The sequence below is a fragment of the Chanodichthys erythropterus genome, chromosome 11 (assembly GCF_024489055.1).
Source record: "Chanodichthys erythropterus isolate Z2021 chromosome 11, ASM2448905v1, whole genome shotgun sequence".
Taxonomy (NCBI): Eukaryota; Metazoa; Chordata; class Actinopteri; order Cypriniformes; family Xenocyprididae; genus Chanodichthys; species Chanodichthys erythropterus.
Window position 1 is genome coordinate 37,436,274 of NC_090231.1, and position 22,386 is coordinate 37,458,659.

The following is a 22,386-nucleotide window of genomic DNA, read 5'->3' on the forward strand; positions in this document are numbered from 1 at the left end:
AAGTAACTCAGATATTTTGTTGTAAATTGAAAAAGTAATGCGTTACTTTACTAGTTACTTGAAAAAGTAATCTGATTACGTAAATCACTGATCAGACCACAGTCAGACACATTCAATTTACAAATGGCTGCACCTGCTCTTACATTAAAAATAAGGTGGACAAAAATACATTGAAAATCTATATAAATGTAGTAAATAATACATCAGGCAATAGTTCGTATCATGCATACACTGCCGTTCAAAACTTTGGGGTCAATAAGATTTTATTCAGCAAGGATGCATTAAATTGATTAAAAGTGACAGTAAAATAATGCTGTTATTTTGAACTTTCTATTCTTCCTATTAAGAATCCTGAAAAAAATTGTATCATGGTTTCCACAAAAATATTAAGCAGCACAACAGTTTACGTAAATCACTGATCAGACCACTCACTTTTACTTCAGAAAATGCAAAATAGCTCAGTCAGTGTGTTTTTGTGTTCAAATGAAGACTGTCTACCTCCAAAACCTGACAAATTTTGATCTTTTGCAGCCTGGCCCCGGTATCGTGTGCTAAGGCTGGTGGATGTTGGGCAGTATAATCTGGAGATCTCGGCTGCTGAACTCTCAGATGACTCTCTCTATGAGTGCCAGGCAACGGAGGCTGCTCTGCGCTCCCGACGGGCCAAACTCACCGTCCTCAGTGAGTCTTGAAAAGAATCTGAATGGTCAATGCATTCTAAAGCTTATTGTTTAAAATGTTAGATATGATAGTTCTGCCTGTTATCCAGAATATGATGAGTGAAGGGGTTAATGTGTTATGAAATTATTAGATTTATGAGTTGCTTCCATTAATAATTGAACTCCGTATGTGTTTATGTCTGTAGTTCCTCCCGATGACCCGGTGATTGAGGGGTCCCCGGAGATCCTCCTCACAGCAGGGGTTCCCTACAACATGAGCTGCGTGTCCCGTGGAGCCAAACCTGCCTCCGTCATAGAGTGGCAGAAAGACGGTCTGCCGATAGAAGGGGCTGTCAGCACCACGGTGAGACACACACATGCCAAACATTTGACTCATCTGAGTAAAGCCAATATAATAGCTTATGTTGCTCAAGAATGAAGGTATCAACCATAGACTGTAAAAAACAAAAAAGATGGACAGCGCGTCTCCACTTCCTTCACTGAATAAAAAATAAGCCAGAATATCCCAGTAACGGCCATTGCGATTACATCATTGGAAGCCTGAGTAGAGCCGCGGTATCAAGGTCCCGTCCACACTCCCATTCCCTCAGACTCAATCGCAAACACGGCTGTCAATCATGATGGTACACCCCATTTTTATAATATCAACTAACTAACTAAAACCAAACTTATTGGAAAACGAACACTTGGAACACTTGAACATACGTTGGAATGATAAGAACTACATAAAATGACAGAAACCATCTTTGGGAAAAAATTATGTGAAGTGTTATTGGATTTTTTTAGTTTGCTCACGTCCCATTTGATTACATGCAGAGGGTGGGTTTAAGGGTTTAAGACCTATACTGCAGCAAGCCACCAGGGGGCGATCGAAATGGTTTGGCTTCACTTTTCAGGACTTGTGTGGCACACTTGGTATCAACAGTATCATTTTGTTGTGCAGGAGGTGCTTCTAGATAGGAAACGTGTGACCACACGCAGCTACCTGCCTGTTCTACCAGTAGATACAGACACCGGGAAGAACTTCACCTGTGTGGCTACTAACCTGGCCGTGCCGATGGGCAAACGGGCCACTATCACCCTCAACGTACACCGTGAGTCTAGAACCCTTTCCAGCTTTAGTAAAATATATGAAGAAAGTTATTTTATTAAATTATTTTCTGTTGTGCAATGTTAAAATAGCTATTTCAGACATTTCCACCTTATTTTGCAACACTTAAGTAAACTATATATATATATATATATATATATATATATATATAAAATAAGCAGCATAATGAGTTGTTTTGTATAGCTAAAACTAACTGGAAGCAGAAGTCAGACACATTCAATTTACAAATGGCTGCACCCGCTCTTACATTAAAAATAAGGTGGACAAAAATACATTGAAAATCTATATAAATGAAGTAAATAATACATCAGGCAATAGTTCGTATCATGCATACACTGCCGTTCAAAACTTTGGGGTCAATAAGATTTTATTCAGCAAGGATGCATTAAATTGATTAAAAGTGACAGTAAAATAATGCTGTTATTTTGAACTTTCTATTCTTCCAATTAAGAATCCTGAAAAAAATTGTATCATGGTTTCCACAAAAATATTAAGCAGCACAACAGTTTTCAACATTGATAATAATAATAAATGTTTCTTGAGCAGCAAATCAGCATATGAGAATGATTTCTGAAGGATCATGTGACACTTAAGACTGGAGTAATGATGCTGAAAATTGAGCCTTTACCATCACAGGAATAAATTACATTTTAAAATATTAAAATGTATTATAACAGTTATTTTAAGTTGTAATATTTCACATTACTGTTTTTACTGTATTTTTGATTAAATAAATGCAGCCTTGGTGAGCATAAGAGACTTCTTATTGACCCCAAACTGTTGAACTTTAATGAAAGTACAATATAGTAGGGAATTGTCCATTGTGGGCTGTGATGGGTCAATATAAATCCATTCCTGGTGCCCTTGTTTATCTTAAATATCTATTCCTTCTTGATCTAACCCTTAAAAATGATTTTGTTAGTGTAACCTAATTTAGTCAGGTGGATTCAGTCATATTAAATATTATTTTTGGCTTGAATAAAACCAATTCATTTAGATGAAAGACTTTTTGAAACACTTTTTTAGACTACCTGACCAAACATATTTTACAGTGTAGGAAAAGAAATGTGAGAGAGAAGGACCTCCCACATCTGGCCAGTCGGTCCTGTATTCATTGGCCGTCGTCTCAACCCACAAGACAGTACAAGCTGTTCTAAAGCAGCTTTACAAAATATAGCACATTAAAACCTTCTAAGAGGTTAAAACCCATTTAAGATGATAGCAAGAACCATGAGGATGAACTATGACATTCATCTACATTCTGACACTATATAATTAGCTCCTTACCGGCAGTCCTTCAACGTGCCTTTGGTCTAATGAATGATATGGCTTTATTATGTATTTTGAATGCTCTCTGCAGACCCACCAGTGGTGACGTTATCCATTGAGCCTCGCTCTGTATTGGAAGGAGAAAGAGTGACCTTCACCTGCCAAGCTACTGCCAACCCACCTATTATGGGTTATAAGTATGTCTCTAACTAAATGTGATGCTCAAAGTGGCTCCTTTTACATTCTGTGAGATGAAAAATTAATGACTTGTTTTATCAGGGAGGTAAAGACGTCCTTTATGTAATATTAAGCCCCATATATCTTCAATTATTTTCTGTTACGGCAGTCGTACCCTTGAGTTCCTTTCTGTACGTGCTTTATGTGTGTTTCTTCATATACTGTATCTGCTTAGGCATCACTGATCGACCCTTTTGGCTTTTTTAGGTGGGCAAAAGGAGGTGTGGTCATACAGGGGGCGAGAGAGAGTGTTTTTGTCACCAAGGCTGATCACTCTTTCTTCACCGAGCCTGTGTCCTGCCAGGTATTCAATGCTGTGGGCAGCACAAACGTCAGTATACTCGTCGATGTCCACTGTGAGTATCAGCTTGGAAATTCATCATATAGAGTGTGCAACCTAGCCTAGAAAATCTATCTATCTATCTATCTATCTATCTATCTATCTATCTATCTATCTATCTATCTATCTATCTATCTATCTATCTATCTATCTATCTATCTATCTATCTATCTATCTATCTATCTATCTATCTATCTATCTATCTATCTATCTATCTATCTATCTATCTATCTATCTATCTATCTATCTATCTGTCTATCTGTTTGTTTAAAGAAAGTATCTCAAATGTCATATAAATAATCATATTAAATGCAAAAAAATGACCTGCTATTAATCCCTTTTTCATGCAGTTGGCCCTATCCTGGTTGTAGAGCCTAAACCAGTAACGGTTGACGTAGACTCGGACGTCACTTTAAATTGCAAGTGGGCAGGAAATCCTCCTCTCACACTAACCTGGACAAAAAAGGGTTCCAGCATGGTGAGCATCTGCCTGTAGATCTGTTTAGTCAAACCCCTTTTCTGTTACATGTGCAGTTTCTTCTTTGTTCTCTCTTTCTGAGATATAGGTTACCCTTTTTTCTCTACAGTGTACTTTTTTGTCTGACTGTGATATTTTCCTCTGACTTTATCTCTCTTCAGTGAGTGTTCTCCATATGTGTCCCTCTTTTTCTGGCTCTGCTTCTGTTCCATATTTATCTTGCAACTGTGTTTTGATGTTGAAGCTGCAGTCCTTCGTTCCATTTGTTTCCTTTTAGATAATGTGTACGTTGAAGTTACTTAACAGCTTTTTTGTCCTTTTCCCCCCTCCATCTCTTTCCTTCCTTCCCTCTATCTCTCTAATACACAGGTTTTGAGTAATAATAACCAGCTCTATCTGAAGTCAGTAAGCCAGGATGATGCTGGTCAATATGTGTGTAAGGCCATTGTGCCTAGGATTGGAGTGGGCGAGACGGAGGTCACACTCACCGTCAACGGTCAGTACAGCTCTTTTATCTTGTTGGACCTACAGAAATAATAAAACCAGGCAGCTTTCAAGATTTTTTAATTAATTGTCAGATCATTGTGAGTTCTGCATTCAATGATGAGTCAAGCTTTAATTACACTGCACAACAGTTGGGTCAAAATACAAAAAATGGTGTACGTAGTTAGGATAGCAAAATGAATACAAAGTTCTGTCATGAAAGTCTAGATGGCACAGGCTGATAGGTCTTTAACTCAGTCTTCTTGCAATCAATCATTCTCTATAGGGCACAGCTGATTGGTTCCTGCTATATCTACAGCCAATTAGCTTGCTGCTCAACCTTCAAATACTTGGTCAGATTTGCTGTAGCTTTCAGAAACCCTCCACCTTCCCCAGCTCCACCTGTATAGATCTGCTAAAATACTAAAAATGCTTAAAACATTTGTTGTTGATGTCAAGTTCATGCATCCATTTAAACAGTATTTTGGCTGAGATTCATCTAAACTAGCCAAATACGGCAGATGCCAGCATAGAGATATTGCATTACAGGTCATTCTTGAAAAGTGTGATATTAAAGGTGCCATTGAATGTTTTTTTACAAGATGTAATATAAGTCTAAGGTGTCTCCTGAATGTGTCTTTGAATTTTCAGCTCAAAATACCCCATAGATTTTTTTTAATTAATTTTTTTAACTGCCTATTTTGGGGCATCATTAACTATGCACCGATTCAGGCTGCTGGCCCTTTAAATCTCATGCTCCCTGCCCATCGAGCTCGTGACTATTGTTAATTTCGTCAGACGAGACGAGACGAAATATGTTTGTCAACGACCTTTTTTTTTCATGACTAAGACGAGACGATGACAAGACTGCACCACTGTCCAAAAACGCTGACTAAGACTAAATTAACATGCATTATTGTTGACGAAAAAAGACGAGACGAAAATGTTTTGTATAAAATAAAAACTAAGATAAAATCTCTCTTCACTTTCGTCTACAATCGTCTCTGCTTTTTCATCAGCTGTTACGCCTTTAAAATATTCAGAACGAGTTCGCGGCTTCGCGCTGTTGCTCAAGTTAAGCCTCGTTGAAGCCTTGTTTACACTGCATGCGTGTGCGGCTCGTTACGGCTCCGGGAAGGTGTTGTTCCCTCAACTTCGAATCTCTTGTCGAACCTCTTACAGGGTGATTATTTTGACTTTGTTTTGTATTTGAGCTGCGCGTCTTGGGCGCCTATCTTTAGCGAATCGGCGCGTCGAGCCGCTTCTCAAACGCACCGCGGCGCGGCTGGTGTAAACACAAGCATTGACTAGAGTGACCGTATGGCGTTCGTACGAGGTCAAAAATATGACGTTGCAACTTGCACTCGTCTCACTGAACGTCTCACTGACGTCTTAATTTTTTGCTATTAAATCCATTCATTTTAAGACGCAGACGAGGCGTAGACGTCACGCAGACGTCACGTAAATCACGTGTGGCAGTGAAGTGTCGAGTCAGACGTTCACGCGTGATTCACGTGTAGCAGTGAAGTTATTTATTTATTTTTTCGCTAACACGTATCAGAACACGGTCCTCACACGGCTCAGTGCAGTGTGTGAGCCAATGCAGTATTTACCTGCACTTCATTCACTGCTCTCAATGGACGTGACATCTCAGTCTGAATTGTAACGTGACGTCTGCGTCTGACTTTTTTTAATTTTTTTTTGTCAGTTTTTAGTGCAACTTTTCCCCGGCAAACTCAATATACATTAATTACGTGCATATTAAATATACATATATTAATATATAACAATTTAGACTTTTTTTTTTTTTTTTACTTTTTTAAATTGTAAAAGTATAAAGATAACATAAAAAGTATAAAGCCTAAAAGCGAAGTTTGTGTTGCTCTTAGGTATACTCATGTCGTTTAGTTTAATGAAATCCGTTTTTGAAATTTTTTACATTTGGGGGTTATTGTTTTTTTTTATCTTTTTACATTTTTAATATAGCCTACATGCTTGATGGCCAACCCATCGATCGCAATCAGCTGCTAGATCTGAGACTGTTGCTGTAAATAATAATAAAATACATGGAAAAATGCATTATGCCTGATTAATGTTCAGTTTTTCAAGCACCTCTCTTCTTATATTTTACATTTAAAATATAAATTAGGATTCTAATATTATTTTATCATGTTTTCCTTTCTTTTTTAAAAAGAAAATGTTAGCTTTTATTCAGCAATAATGTTAAATTGATAAGATTTCTATATTTTGAATAATAATCTGCCAGTATTCATCAATCAATCCTGTAAAAATATCACAGAAAAATATTAAGCAGCACGATTTTTTCCGACGTTGACATTGAAGGATCATGCGTCAAAGACGACTGGAGTATGATGCTGAGAACTCAGCTTTGCATCTCAGAAATAAATATAAAGTATATTAAAATAGAAAACCATTATTTTAAATTGTAACAATATTATAATAACACTATAAACCAGACCCCGCCTCTTCAATATATAAATAAATAAAACCTTATATAAATGATTCACCAATTTTATTTGTTTGTTTATTTATTTATTTGTCGTGTCCTCGATCCTTATCGTTGCGTGAAATGAAAATAGAGCTAAACAACGACGCTGGCACTCGCTCACCAATAGATGGCGTCGTTGGCCCATGTTTAATTCATTTTATCCGACAACAGAAATAAATGATTGGGTGCTCATACAAGTATGTAAATAAATAAATAGTTTCAGTAGCCACAAGAAGAAAAGAAAACAGATAAGTTAACAAAGAAGTCATGAATAGAAGTAAAAACTACTGGAAAGAATTCTAGCAGCTGCATTATGGACTAACTTTAACTTGTTTATTGAAGATGCAGGACAACCAGATATCGTTGAGAAAAGATAAGTTTTTTTAAGCTTTATGATCAGTGGATTGTGTACCAAACAAGAAAAGATTAATTGAATAGGCTATATAAAGGTGTGCGATAGAGACAAAAATGATATCTCGATATTTTCTGGGATTTTTAGCCATAACCATAATCAGACTATATTTTAGCTGAGTCTGTCTTTCTCTCTCTCTCTTTCCCAAACACAGCTGATGTGCAGCCATTACAATATTTCACTTTTGTTTTTAATGGCAAGGTGGTCAATTTCTTTTCGTTTCTTTAGTTAATTTAGAAATATTTTGGGAACATTCTATGTTTGTTAAAATCAAGTTTTTTTTTTTAAGGAACAACCGAGCGGCCAGCCGCAGGAAGCGCAATGAGCATATGTTTGATCAATTTAGCCTTCTTCACAAATCAACACGACTTGCATAAAATAATATTTATGGATGAGAAAAAAGAAAAAAGAAAAAAAAAAACATGTCATGCATTTTACCATACTAATTAAAAAAAAAATTACCCTAGATAAATGTGCACTACTGATTAAAATAAATAAATAAATAAATATAAAAAACAAACAAACAGAATGCGCATTTCGCGTCTCTGGCTTAAGAAGGAAGTCTTCACAAAAATGAACCGAGACTAAGCGAATAGTTGCCTCATAGATGATAAAAATAAATGCTCTAAATTACTACTCGAAAACAAACTCTTATTAGCCTAGCCTATGTAATCCGTAAAGAAGCATTTTTATCTAAAGGACGTCCAGTTGAGGAGATGAGTCAAGATCGTCACATTCATCTTTGTGACAATCAGAAAACACTAGTTTATTAACAAATAATTCAAATATCCCCTTGTTTTCATTCAGTACAAATATCACACAGCAGCATTAGTGCCACGTTTTTTGAAACTGACTGATCAATTCAATTGCATGAGACAGTGGTTCGTATTAAATTGTTCTGATATTTTAAACATGCATTCAGATATTCATGTTTATTTTTTGCTGCAAGTATTAGAAGAAAACGTCATTGATTCATCCTGGCGAATTGTCTCAAATTAAAGAGCGTAAAAACACTTTTATTCTAGGCCTATATATTTTATCATCAAATTGAAAGTAGGCACTTTGTAGTAACAAAGCTGCATGGGTGGCTTGCATGCTAAAAATAATGAATGGACTTGAAAACGTTAAATATTATTTCCAAGCATTTATACCATAAATAAACTTCTTTGTGAAGACAGTGGCATAATACAGTGAAATAATATGTTCTTTGTCCATATAAATACAGTTGTAATGTAAAATTTACCCGCTGGCAGTTTTAGGAATACAGCGACCTCTGGCGGTTCTAGTGTTAAAGCCAAAAAAGAAGAATTTAAAAAAAAAGAAAATGCATGCATGTTTTTCTGTGATAACAACACATTAGGTGGCGATATGCACACAGAATGCAACTTTTAAAAAAAACACACAGGGGGAAGAGGAGGAAAATGTCCAAATTAAAATAGGATACTTTTTTATTGGAAATTGTACGCAACAAGACAAGGAACATAAGGCACATCCAATATAACTAATACAAATAATCAACATAATAATTATACTCACAACAATAACAGCAACAATGAGGGAAAAACAACAACGAGCAGGAGTTAATACAAGTACAAAAAAGACATCTATTCTGTTCTAATTAAACTAGATTGCTTTAGTTACTCTTATAATGCTTTAGTCACTGTAAAATTACCATTTAGCAAGCTCTTCGGTGATAACTTTTTAAATCCTCCTTTCATTTTGACATTGAATAGACCTTATGTAGCCCCGCCCCTTTTCAGCGCTGCGCTCGTTTGTCTTTTGACTTCCGGCTTGTATTTCCACAGCGATCTTATGTATTTATGAATGATTAATTAGTATCACAGAAAAATAAATAAATAAATAAATTATAAAATAATTAGTGTATGGAATGTGCTGGAAACCCTTGCAGCAAAGCAGACGTCACGTAGACGTCACGTCCAGGCAGTCGAACTGTAATGTGGCAGACGCAGACGTCACGTTCGGCAGACGCAGACGTCACGTTCGGCAGACGCAGACGTGACGTTCAGTGAGACGAGTGCATGTTGCAACGTCATATTAATGAGCTCGTCCGAACGCCATATGACCGTGTATCAGCTCCGGTAGCTGCGTCGCAGCCGTAACGAGCCGCACAAGCGTGCACTGTAAACGAGGCTTTACAGGTTTTATACGCCTGTGGCTGCAACACGAAACTGCTGAACACACAACACCCAAAGCGAACACGAGTGACGAGCGACGACGACATACTAGCTTTTGAATTGTGTTGGTTAAAATAAAATAGTCTTCAGAACAGGTTAATCATTTGTGAATGTGTCTCCTAAATCAGAAATTGAAAACCAGACACGTTTAACATTTGCATTCAACAAAAATCTTTCAACAAGTGTATTTTGTCAGGTAATTATGACATTTAACCAATGTTTGAGATATGTGAAACACTTATTTACTGAAATGTTTATCAGTAATGATCTCAGTAATAATGTGTTATTTTTTAAAAAAGACTACAATTTTTTGACTAAAACTAGACTAAAATTAAAAGACTTTTAGTCAACTAAAACTTGACTAAGATACCTTGAGTTTTCTTTTGACTAAAACTAGACTAAAATGACGAGACCTTTAGTCGACTAAAACTTGACTAACAAAAAAAGATATGTAAATGACTAAATATGACTAAAACTAACAAGGACATTTGGCACAAGACTAAGACTAAATTAAAAATAGGTGACGAAATTAACACTACTCATGACTCTATAATACAGTGCATTTAAAAAGTTCACACAGCTAATATAACCCTCAAATGGATCTTTACAAGATGTTCGTCATGTATGCTGCATGCATGCTTCGGGTCATGTGAGATAGTATTTATTTGGGTGTTTATATTTGATTCTGAATGAGTTTGAGGCTGTGCTTCATGGCTAAAGCTAACATTACACACTGTTGGAGAGATTTGTTTATGCATTATACAGACTGCAAAATGAAAATAGCAACGGCTCTTGTCTCCATGAATACAGTAAGAAACGATGGTAACTTTAACCAACAGTAGCCTACATTAGCAACATGCTAACGAAACATTTAGAAAGACAATTTACAAATATCACTAAAAATATCATGATATCATGGATCATGTCAGTTATTATTGCTCCATCTGCCATTTTTCGCTATTGTTCTTGCTTGCTTACCTAGTCTGATGATTCGGCTGTGAACATCCAGACGTTAATACTGGCTGACCTCGTCTAATGCCTTTAATAATGTTGGGAACATGGGCTGGCATATGCAAATATTGGGGGCGTACACCCCGACTGTTGTGTAACAGTCGGTGTTATGTTGAGATTCGCCTGTTCTTCGGAGGTCTTTTAAACGAATGAGATTTATATAAGAAGGAGGAAACAATTGAGTTTGAGACTCACTGTATGTCATTTCCATGTACTGAACTCTTGTTATTTAACTATGCCAATATAAATTAAATATTTAATTCTAGGGCACATTTAATACGTTCAGTGTATTATTTTTCTTATTTTTATATGAACAAATTTGGTTCTGGGTCTTAAAGCAGGGGTTATTGTAGTTAACTAAATGTAAATTTGTATCAGCTAGTCACTTTTCTCATTTCAATTTAGTTTAACTTGATGTACTAAAATAACTAAAAAAAAAAAATCAATAATTAATAAATAAAAAAACAATTATGAGCCACTTATATCAGCTATGTAAAAGTATATATGTTTTAAGTAGTTTTTCTGACAGTATGGTTTCTGATATTTATGCATTTTGTTTTTGAACAGGTCCACCCATCATCTCAAGTGAACCGGAGCAGTATGCAGTTCGAGGGGAGAGAGGGGAAGTCAAGTGTTATATTGCCAGCACCCCTCCCCCTGACAAGATTGTAAGTCACATTACATTGACATAGATTTACATTTATGCTGTTTTCTTGAGAAATGTACAAAAACATTCCTAAACCATTGTGATAACTGATATTTCAATGTGTTGCTGTTATTCACTACATGGAATCTCATGGGAAAGCTGGTTTCAAAATTTCATTTTAGACACCTAAGATACCAAATGAGCTCACTAGTTTTAACAGTTTTTATTTTATGACTAACTCAAACTAGACTTGATGCCAAAGTAACACTCTCTCTTGTAGGCTTTCAAACGCATCCTTTCTCTGAAACTACAAGTGATTCTAATTTAAAATGACTCGCAGCTCAGGCCCCAATGCATCTCCAGGATGAGACTTATGAAATATGAAATATGGGAGCAGAGCAGTCGCTTCTTTTAATGCTGTAGCTTTTTCAAATGTCTTGGTTTGTGAGGTAAATGGAAGCTTACCATGAACATGTGGGGGTATGCATTTTTAAATATTCTCACAGCTCAGCATGAATAATACAACAGTTTTAGTGGTTTTGAAAGGAGAACTGGTGCTTTCTCACCATTATCCAGCCCCATGTTTCAGCACAGAAAGGCCATTTATCCCATTGCCAGTGTGAAATATGTGTTCATGCGGGCAATGTGAAGCAGATACAGTTCAGGTACATTTTATGCACTTGAATATGCTTTTTAAATCCTAAATATTTATAAAGGATTCCTTTTTTCACTCCTGTTTGAAAGGTACAGATTATGTATTATTTTTGGTTCACTTGCTTCTTGCAGGACCACTGCAGATGGTGCTGATATTATTGTATATCTTTTTATACTATTTATTTTTCAGGCATTACTTGATGGTATTTAAATGACATGTCTTTGGAAATTTTATTATTTTATATGTATCTTTATATGTTCACTGTAGGGCTATTGAAATTAAAGTGTTGCTATTTTTGGTATATTGGCTGCTGTAGTTTGATTTATTTATTTATTTTTAATTTATTCATTTAATAAATTGCTCATATGTAGTTTTGTATTTTCATTTTGTGGATCCAAATAATTATTATTTTCACATATATCGTTGTTGCAACTATTCACATATCGTAACTATTCACATAATTCCCAAAACTGCTTCTTGTCAGAAAATGGACACTGTATTTCTAAATTAAATACTGCGTAAGTTGATATTGTAGCTATATATATATATTGCATTACTTTTTCATCAACTTACAGGTTGTAAAGTTTACTGTAGCTATATGGGTGCTCAGTTTTTTCTGCCATTTGGCCAAAAGCTCATGTTATTGTAGTGCCACGCACAGGCTATTTATTAGGCAGTATTGGCTTTGACTCTACGACAATTACTAGACTATGACACACTTCTCTGCTCCTCAAATACATAAAACATTAGTCATTATATAACAAGCAGAGATGGTCCAAAATGTGGCACGTCATTCACGATAGAGGTTTTTAAGACAGTTTGAGGATCCATTGGAGTTACAGGGTTTAGTCACAAGCTCTTTTTAATACTTTACATTGGTTAAATTCAGCATTTCACTGACACATATTTTGGAGATTTAAATGTTAAGTGCATGTGACTGAACTCTGTGTGTTTTTCCCAGGTGTGGGCATGGAAGGAGAATGTATGGGAAAAAGAGAAGGGGACCCTATCAGAACGATACACGGTAGAACAGAGCAAACTGACCTCACAGGGTGGTGCAGTGCTGTCCACCCTCACCATCAACAATGTTATGGAGTCAGACTTCCAGTCTACTTACAACTGCACTGCGTGGAATTCATTCGGACCGGGGACTATGATCATCATACTGAAAGAGACCGGTGAGGACATGTGTGTGTGTGTGTGTGTGTGTGTGTGTGTATAAGCCTATTGCTTATTAATGTTCAGAAAGACTTCCAGTTTTGTGGAATTACACAGGTCAGTGGCCACACTGCATAATGTGTTTTATTTTGTTTGTTTGTTTTTTTTTATTTTAAACGGTTACATTTTTATGGTTTAAATAATTATTACCTTTTCATCATCTTATGAACCCTGTGCAGTTCCTTAGCAAAACCCAGTTTGGGAAACCCTGACATAATGTTTAATGCACTTTATTTTGTTGATGACAAATTTTCAACATAAATTTACAAAGAGATAATAACATTTATATGTCTATAGTACAAGATTATCCTATTTAAATCTATGCAATAAGCTAAAGCTAAAAGTAAGGTCAAAAGTAGTATACAGTGTGCATTTATATATGTACAGTTTAGTCTACAAATTTGTCATGAAACTTCAAGACAAAGATTTGTACAGTTCGTGTCTTTAAAATTTCACTGTGCTGCTGCGTCATCTCCAGAGTACAGTAGACTACTCTACTGAAGTAAAAGACCACAGCCTTCAATAATAGATAGCTTGAATGGAATCTCCCAAATTTACTTCAGGTCATGTCAACTCAGGTTAAGAGTTCTCTCTATTCAATATACAGTTTGTAAGTACAGTTATACAGGTACAAAAAAGAGACGGTGCAGCAGTGAACACACATTCATGACACACAGGACCTGTGATGCATGAGTCTGGTCTGCATCATATCACGATACTATTCCCTCTTTCCTTCTGTTTTTCTATCTGTCCTTTTGTGTCCTGACGATTAAAGGCAAAAAGATCATCAATAAAAGCTAAAAATTAAAAGTAAATAGTGGTGCTTAATTTTTATCTTTGTCTTTTTCTTTGCCACAGAAATGGTTCCAGTCGGGATCATTGCTGGTGGCACCGTCGGCTGTTCGATTCTGCTTCTCCTGTGTTTACTAGTGTTAGTGCTGTTTTTGTACCGGCAACGCAAAGGAAGTAAGTTATCAAATATATTTTAAAATGTAATTTATTCCTGTGATGGCAAAGCTGAATTTTCAGCATCATTACTCCAGTCTTCATTGTCACATGATCCTTCAGAAATCTATTCTAATCCAACAATAATCTGAAATAGTAAATCTCGAAAACAGCAACATGCAAGTTTGTCTTTGAGAATGTAGAAGCAAAAGTGCCTCTAAATACTCACAAATCCCAAGGGCAATCAGCCATATTTAAGAACATCAATAATAGCTACAAAGATGTCAAAAAAGCATGTTTGTAGAGGCAATGAATCTGAGGTTTACTGGGATGTTTACTTTCCAGGTCGTCGAGGGGTCACGCTCGGCAAGCCAGATATCAAGGTAGAGACCATAAACAAAGAGACCCACAGCCTGGAGGAAGACTCTGGTAGCGTCTCCACGGCAACACGCATGGTTAAGGCCATGTACTCTGTGAGTACTTTGGACAACACACAACAGCAAAAACCAAAGGATGTTGAGGGACTTTGAGATTGTGAAGTACTGTATAATAGTTTAATTATTTAAAATAAGATACTACTTATCCTGAAACAAACATTTTTTTTTTAAATATTCTGTACTGGGTAACACTTTATTTCGATAGTCCACTTTAGACATACTACTAACTATAAGCAAGTTTGCAACTAATTGTCAACTAGCAGTCATTAGAGTATTAGTAGACTGTCTGCTTAATATCTGCTAATTGATGCTCCACCAACAGACATTTTACTGACTTAGTAACTTATTCTACTAACACTAACCCTAACCTAACAGTCAACTAATACTCTAATGAGAGTTAGACATTTATAATCAGTAGAATGTCTAAAGAGGACTATAGAATTAAAGTGTTGAGATGAGATGAGTTAAAACTCATGAACAGTACAGTAGCTCACAACTGCTAAATTTAGTCAATAATACTATAATTTATCATTCTGACAAGATATGGACTTTTTTTGTAAAATGTATGAAGGATAATTTGTATAATATTAATTATTAATATTACTATGGTAATACTGAGTAAAATTTTCTCTTGATTCAATGTTGTGTCTTTTGCCAGTGGTGATTGTGCCTTGTCTTGTGAACAACACTGACACTAATTAATTGATAAAGCTGAAATATACACACCGTTATTACTTTTCACCACAAGATTTGATCTGCATGAATAAATTGTCCCTAAAATCATTAAGCATTATTTAACTGCCACCCATCAAATCAAAGTTCTGTCATGAAACTCTAGATTGGCGCTGGCTGATTTTTAACTTGGGGTGTACTACTCACACAAAACGCTCTGAACCGTGCCCGAGTGCGTTTGACCCCCAAAGCCCGGTTCGTTTGACAAGTGGTTCGTTTAGCCGGCCCTGGCCTGCTTGGAAGAGGTGGCCCAGAGTGCGGTTCGGTTGGGCTCGAGCGCGGTTTGCATGCAGTGTGAGCGCTAACCGTGCCAGAGCACGGAACAGTTACTGCTTTTGTGTGTGCTACTGTCATAATTTTGATGGCAAACATTTTTATTGCTGCTTTGATAGTACTCTTACCAAATCATGTAATTAATTCAAATGTATTTGGGTTTATAACGGTCTGATTCTCACCTTATTGATGAACAGGAATTGTAGTTTTCGGGTAAAGTTGCAAATTCCTCTATTAACATCAGCTGCCTTCCTAATAATCCTCTGATACGTGCTATTGAAAATCACTGCGTGGCATAAATGATAAATAGTCTATATATTAGGCAGTATCTTAGCAAAAGTGCATTTCTTCCTGTTTTCTTCGGTTCTTAAAGTTGCATCGTATATGACATAAGCGTGCTTCGGCCTGGAATGTTAAGTGCAGTGTGAGTGCAGGCCAGCGGGGGAAGGGGAGGGGGAAGGGGAGGGAGAAGGGGAGGGAGGAGGGGGACAATCGCGCTCGGTTCAAGGCAACCGTGCCTAGTGTGAGTACACCCTTAATCTGCTTGAAATCACATCATTCTCTATAGGGCACAGTTGATTGGTTCCTGCTATATCAGTAGCCAATGAGCTTTGCTGCTCGACTTTCAAATACAGCATTTGCTGTAGCAGTTTGCAGCACACTTTCAGAAACCCTCCACCTTCCCCAGCTCCACCTGTATATATCTGCTGTGGTTAATAAATGTATGCTATATTGTACAGCTGCAGCATCTTAATTGCTCATAACAGCATGTCTCTGTATGCATTGGCAAGTCCCGTACTTGCTCTGCAGCAGCAGCGTAGCAGATTTATTCCACCAAGAACCAACATATCAACATTGTCATATCCATTACCATGCCAAACACTCCGAGTTGTCATGACAGAAAGACACTGCTATAACATTTTACATTTCAAAATTAATTGATAATCACCTTTACTTGCTCCAATGTATTTCCTCTTAAATAACATTTCCAAAGCTGAAATTAATCCTTTTTCTCTCTCAACCTCCCTCTCTTCCTTTATATCCTTCCTCTCTTTTCCTCTTCTTATCTCCTGTTGGTTTTCCTCCCCTCTTACGTTGCATCTCTCTCCCCCTCTTGGTTGCTCTCTTGTCGTTTATGGTTTAGTTTTTACCTTCTGTGACCCTCTCTCCCTCCTCCCAGCCTTTTAAAGATGACATTGACCTCAAACAGGAGTTACGCAGTGACACGCTGGACACGCGCCAGGACTACGAGCTCAAGGTGAATAGACACACCGATACTTCACACACTAATACAAGTGATATATGACCTGTATGCAGCTTCAGTAGACCTCAACAGTCAGGTTCCACAAGCAAAAATCCCATTCATTTCTCCATAGAGAAATCAGCAACATCGTATTATCTAGTGGTCAACCGACACTGATTTAGCAAATGCTATAATACTTTTTCTTATATCATTTACTATAACAGACTGTTTGGACTGTTAAGCAGAGACCGTAAACTAATGAAGACGGAAAACGGGAGCGCTGTGTGTTCAGGCACCAGCGCCGTCAAAATAAAAGTCCTGCTTCCAACACATCAGCCAAACAGAAAAACTTATCGGCCAATGCCGATATTTAAAAAAATTCCTTTGAGATATCGGTCGACCACTAGTATTACCCTTACTAAAAAGAAAAACCATTAGGTCCAAGATTGTTTTTGTTGTTTTGAAAATGCTAGTGTAGAAGCTATACGTGTGATTTTTAACTTTTTTTTTTTTTTTTTTTTAAACGTGCTGATTGGTCGAATTTGGGTTCGTTTTTTTCCCTCTGATTTTCAAGTACTTTTTTGTTTTAAATCGCTTGTAATGTTATTCATTCAGTTGTTTTGTTTGGTTCAGAGTTGAGTTCATGGCTTAAAATTTTTCTCTTTATTAATCTCTATGGAGAAAATAAATGGGAAAAATATTTCCAGAACCAAGACTGTGGTTCTAATAGATTTTTTTTATACCATAGTTTCTACAGTGGGTCCTGTAAGATGTAAATGTTTTTTAAAATCTCTTATGCTCACCGTAGTACTATTGTGAAATTAGCCATTAGTCCAGTCTTCAGTGTCACATGATCCTTCAGAAATCATTCTTACATAGTGATTTGGTGCCCAAGAAACATTTAGCAGTTTTAGTTTTTGTCCAAAAAACTTCACTGAAGATGTCTATTATGTTTTGTGCAGGACCCAACAAACGGCTACTACAACGTGCGAGCTTCCACCCATGATGAGGGACGTCCAGCCTCCCGATCCATGCACTACTCAGACTATCGCACCTCCGGCCAGCCAGGGGGCGCTGCAGCCGTAGTCAGCAGTAGCTCAGGAGCTCCTGGAGCTACGGCAGGTCCGGGAACGCCGAGCAGCTTGGCTCCGGGGTCACGAGCGGGCTGCTACGACCCTCGTCCTCCCTCTAGACTCTCGCACAACAGCTACGCCCAATTCAACACGTTCACCCGCGCTGGGCAGTCCCAGCAGCCTCCACCCAGTTCTGGCCCACAGACTAGCGACTTCCCTGCTGAATGCAGCCTCTTGGACTCTACCGCTCAGCTCGGATACGAAAATTATGGCTACCCGTCGCACTATCCGGCATTTCGGATGGGTTTTGCTCCGCCTAGCCTCGCCCCGTTAGAAGGAGGCCCGGCCTATGAGATGTACGGGGTCGGGCCGAGTGTCGGCGCAGGAGGCGGTACCGGAACTCCAGAGACTGGACTTGGAAAATATGGCAGTTCCACACGATTCTCATACACCTCCCAGCATTCCGATTATTCCCACCGACACACACAGAGGATGCAGACACATGTGTAAGAGATAAGCATTTCATGTACGTAACACAGGTTACGCTGATGTTATGCCGATATCGGCCATTTAAATACACACACTCACACAGATACACATGAACCACAGATAAACACGGAGGGTGAACGAACAAAGAGAAGCTCAAAGTAAACAGAGGCCGAGAAAAGAGAACGAGATGCAGGGCAGGAGAGTCTTAATGTTTATTTCTCAGCTGCAGGAGCTGAAAGCGAAAGTCACAATCAAGAAAGACTGATCTTTAGAAAAGATCTAATAAAAGATCAATAAATTGTGAATGGTTTTAATGAGCATGATCACAAAGGTGATTCCTGAGAAATGAAGGGTGCCTCTTATAGGCTTATAGTCTTTTAACAGTGGTCTCTCACAGAGATGGTCATATATGAGACACATGAATGAATTCTCTTCAATGGCTTCTTCAGCTTCTCTCTTTAAGCTTAGTATAGTTTAAAATGACATTTAATGGCAAAATGCACAATGTACAATAAGGTCCAAAAGTCTGAGATTTTTCAGAATATATAAAAATTTAAATGACACAATAAATTTAAACCAGGAAAAGCTAAAGCAGCTGAAATATTTAAGGTTCTACACTATTTCTAGGTCACTAATCAAATACAAGTCCATTTTAATCATATGAAAACTATTTTATTTCTTCCATTAATGGCCAAGATATGCTCTTGGATCATCTGTAGACCCATAAAGAGTCTGGAGGTGCTTTGGAAATAAATCTGTATAATTGATTTAACTATGGTAATAATGTGTTTACCATATTTAAAGCCATTAAAGCAGGAGATCTCGATATGACTTAAATTGATTTAAAATTAGACTGATCAAGCATTAAAATAAAATAATACTTAAGTTAAAACTCTTAAGAATAAAGATATTTCTTATTTTAAAAACCCCCTCAACATCTTTTTTTTCTTTGAAGATTCTACTGCCTTGAAAAACATGGACATACATAGTCATTTTTAAAATTGTGATTTCTAGACCTGAAAAAATCATGTGAATTAATAAAATCTTATAACTCCATGGCCATTTTTATAATGAATATACAATTTTTCTAGTTATGCCAAGCTCTAAAATCTATATTTTTTTAAATCCTTCTCCAGTAATTCATTAAAAAAAAATCATAGGGCCTTTGCATATTGTTGTGGATAATGAGGGTGGTTATAGTCCAAAAGGCTGCATTAAAGTAATACTACATTCTTAATGGTAGCTGAAAGCACGAATCAAATTCACCATTATATTTAATAATCAAACACATAATGGGCGAGAGATGTGTAGAACTATTTTTTACTCAAAATTATGAAAAAATGATACATCTATGGATATTAGAGAAGACTTTTAGACCCCACTGTACACAAATGCCAGTGTCACAAAATATCCAAACATCTTTAATATTATTTTTCCATTTATTCTCAAATGAAACCTGCGTTTGACAAATGAGATGAAGAGCACACGACACTCATCCAATACTCTTAATCACCAAAGCAACGTTTTTTGAGTCTAGATGACTATTACTCTGGCTATCCAGCTTGCTGAGCTACCTCGATAAACAGGTTAGGAGCCTTCCAGTGCAGCGACCAACTCGCATTAAGGTCCATCTTCATTTAAAAAGCACTTTTGAGCATTTGCAATAAAACACATTACCCTTTAAATTTCAACATTGTGACGGGGACCAGTTGAGGAAGCCATTGAACCGTTTTCAGACATGGCGACAGCCATTTATTTCACTATCGTACAAATAGTTCAGAACCATGGAATATATATAAATCTATATACATATTCATATACAGGAATGCCCCACTCTTTTCCATGGTGCTTATGTAGTGGGGTCATTGTTTGCACTGCATTCCAGTATTCTAGCTTAGATTACCCTCATAATCGATATGTAATCTCTCATTTGCACACTAGGCTAGAGCGTTTTTTTCCTCTATATTTTGAATATTACCGAAAATCTTTTTTTGTCATATTTCTGTAAGTGATTCTGGACCAAAGGTTCAACGTTAGAGTATCAGTCTTTATTTGGGTGATATTCACCTCAACGAACAAGAAAATATGCAGATTTGTTTGTTATCGTTGTTTGCGAATTTATTCGGTCGCTAGTGACCCAGAGTTTTTTTTTTTTTTTTGAGGGTTGGGAACGGCAGAGAAGGTCTTAAACTGATCCAGCCTTAGGTATTCAATCTCACCCTTACTGATCTAAGATCAGGCTGCTATCACATTCGTCTTAAAAATGACAAAGATCAATTTGGAAGTAATTTAAGGTCAGAAGTCGGGAGTGTTTTTTTTTAAATGTCTCGCGCCCCAGACTTTGATGTGAAGCTTGAGTTCGGAGAGTCTTTCACTCACTTATTCACACAGACACACACCTGATATTTGTGCCAAACACAGACAAGTAACTTGAAGTATTTTCCGCCAATTTCGAAAAACTACCTTACGGGGACCAGAGATGGTCTTTGGCTTTGAACTGTCTTCAACGGGTTTTGAAGGATGCCGTTGTCAGAGCAACGATGGATGAGGACATGAGGATGAAGACAATCCCTCGGAACAGTGAGATATTCTCTGCGACTAGTTTTCGTCTTCGTCCGCATTTCAAACGAGCCCTGTAAATACTTCCCATGTGTAATTCCGACTTCAAGTATTATTTTACATCATCCAATGTGATGCACTCTTTAAATGCAGTATTGTCATGTTTTTAATTGTGTGAAGAAGGTTGACAAACACCATAGCGATGGTACTTTCTGATACGGTACGAAGCGGACGATGAGTAGCTTGGTTGGAGCCAGTACGATACCAGTGGATGTTCAGGAGGATCCGGTGCCAATCACTCATCCTTTATACTGATGGCCTGGGGAAAATTTTGTGGGACATGTGACCCACTGGACAGTATTTGCATTCCCCGCCCCATCCAAGAACTTGAAGCTCCATGAAGATGAGAAAGAAGGAATATATGAAGGAGTGAACAAAATAAAGAGTGGCCTTAGGAAAACATGACTTTTATATTCCCTCACTTTATAAACCGGCTTAAGGCCAGAGGAGTGTGTGCAGATGAAGGTATGCGTGTTTTTGTGTGTGCGACTGAGTGCGAGTATATGAAAATCTTTATGTAATCCGTTCATTTACTTCTCTCACGTTTCTGCTCCAATACTTTTCTTCTGCTGGTAGGAGTGTATCCTGTATAATTGTGTCTTAGAAAATAAACGTTGACCTTACTGTACTGTTCTTGGTAGCTGAAAAATGTTTGACAGATGTACAACAAAAGTTATTGATTTTTTTTTTTTATTTCCCTTTGATTTTTTCCAATATTTTTTAAAAATGTTACGTAATTATTTTTTCACAGTATATCAGAAATAAAAGCACTGTTTTTCTAAGAATCAATGACATGTTGAATGCGTGGTTTATATATATCCTACACACATACAAATACATTTAGGCTACTGTTCATTCTTGTGTTGGAGAATGTGATCTCTAGCATTAGTTTAATCACAAACTGGTGTCAGCTACAAAATATGAAAAATATGAGAACATTATCACATTGTATCACATACAGTTTTCATGAATAGAGTTAGGCCCAAGTTTAACACCCAATAGTTTTTAAAGAAATATCTGTCCACTGCACTTTGTACAGCCTTCTTGATACTATATACCCAAAAGTTTGGGGGTCGGTAAGATTTTTTTTAACGTTTATTAATGTTGTGGCATATTATTACAATTTAAGATAACTTTAAAATGTAATTTATTCCTGAGGTAAAGCTGAATTTTCAGCATCATTACGCCAGTCTTCAGTGTCACGTGATCCACGCTTAAGAAACATGAACAGAAACAGAAAGTTCAAACGAACTGAAGTTATTTGAAATATATATATATATATATATATATATATATATATATATATATATATATATATATATATATATATA

The 22,386-nt window shown here is 36.9% G+C and overlaps 1 protein-coding gene across 1 annotated transcript in view; it reads left to right on the forward strand.

Moving 5' to 3' along the window:
• The window catches only part of kirrel1a (kirre like nephrin family adhesion molecule 1a), a 45,888-nt gene extending 23,846 nt beyond the window's left edge, over positions 1 to 22,042 (forward strand). Inside the window, exons 3-15 of the mRNA XM_067400922.1 lie at positions 532 to 681; positions 866 to 1,023; positions 1,624 to 1,774; positions 3,152 to 3,257; positions 3,505 to 3,653; positions 3,988 to 4,115; positions 4,485 to 4,611; positions 11,293 to 11,393; positions 12,988 to 13,204; positions 14,103 to 14,210; positions 14,535 to 14,662; positions 16,812 to 16,889; positions 17,837 to 22,042. Of these exons, the coding sequence (XP_067257023.1) occupies positions 532 to 681; positions 866 to 1,023; positions 1,624 to 1,774; positions 3,152 to 3,257; positions 3,505 to 3,653; positions 3,988 to 4,115; positions 4,485 to 4,611; positions 11,293 to 11,393; positions 12,988 to 13,204; positions 14,103 to 14,210; positions 14,535 to 14,662; positions 16,812 to 16,889; positions 17,837 to 18,457 (2,222 nt within the window). The 3' untranslated portion in view covers positions 18,458 to 22,042. The remainder of the gene's footprint in view (positions 1 to 531; positions 682 to 865; positions 1,024 to 1,623; positions 1,775 to 3,151; positions 3,258 to 3,504; positions 3,654 to 3,987; positions 4,116 to 4,484; positions 4,612 to 11,292; positions 11,394 to 12,987; positions 13,205 to 14,102; positions 14,211 to 14,534; positions 14,663 to 16,811; positions 16,890 to 17,836) is intronic.
• The last annotated feature ends 344 nt before the right edge of the window (positions 22,043 to 22,386 follow it).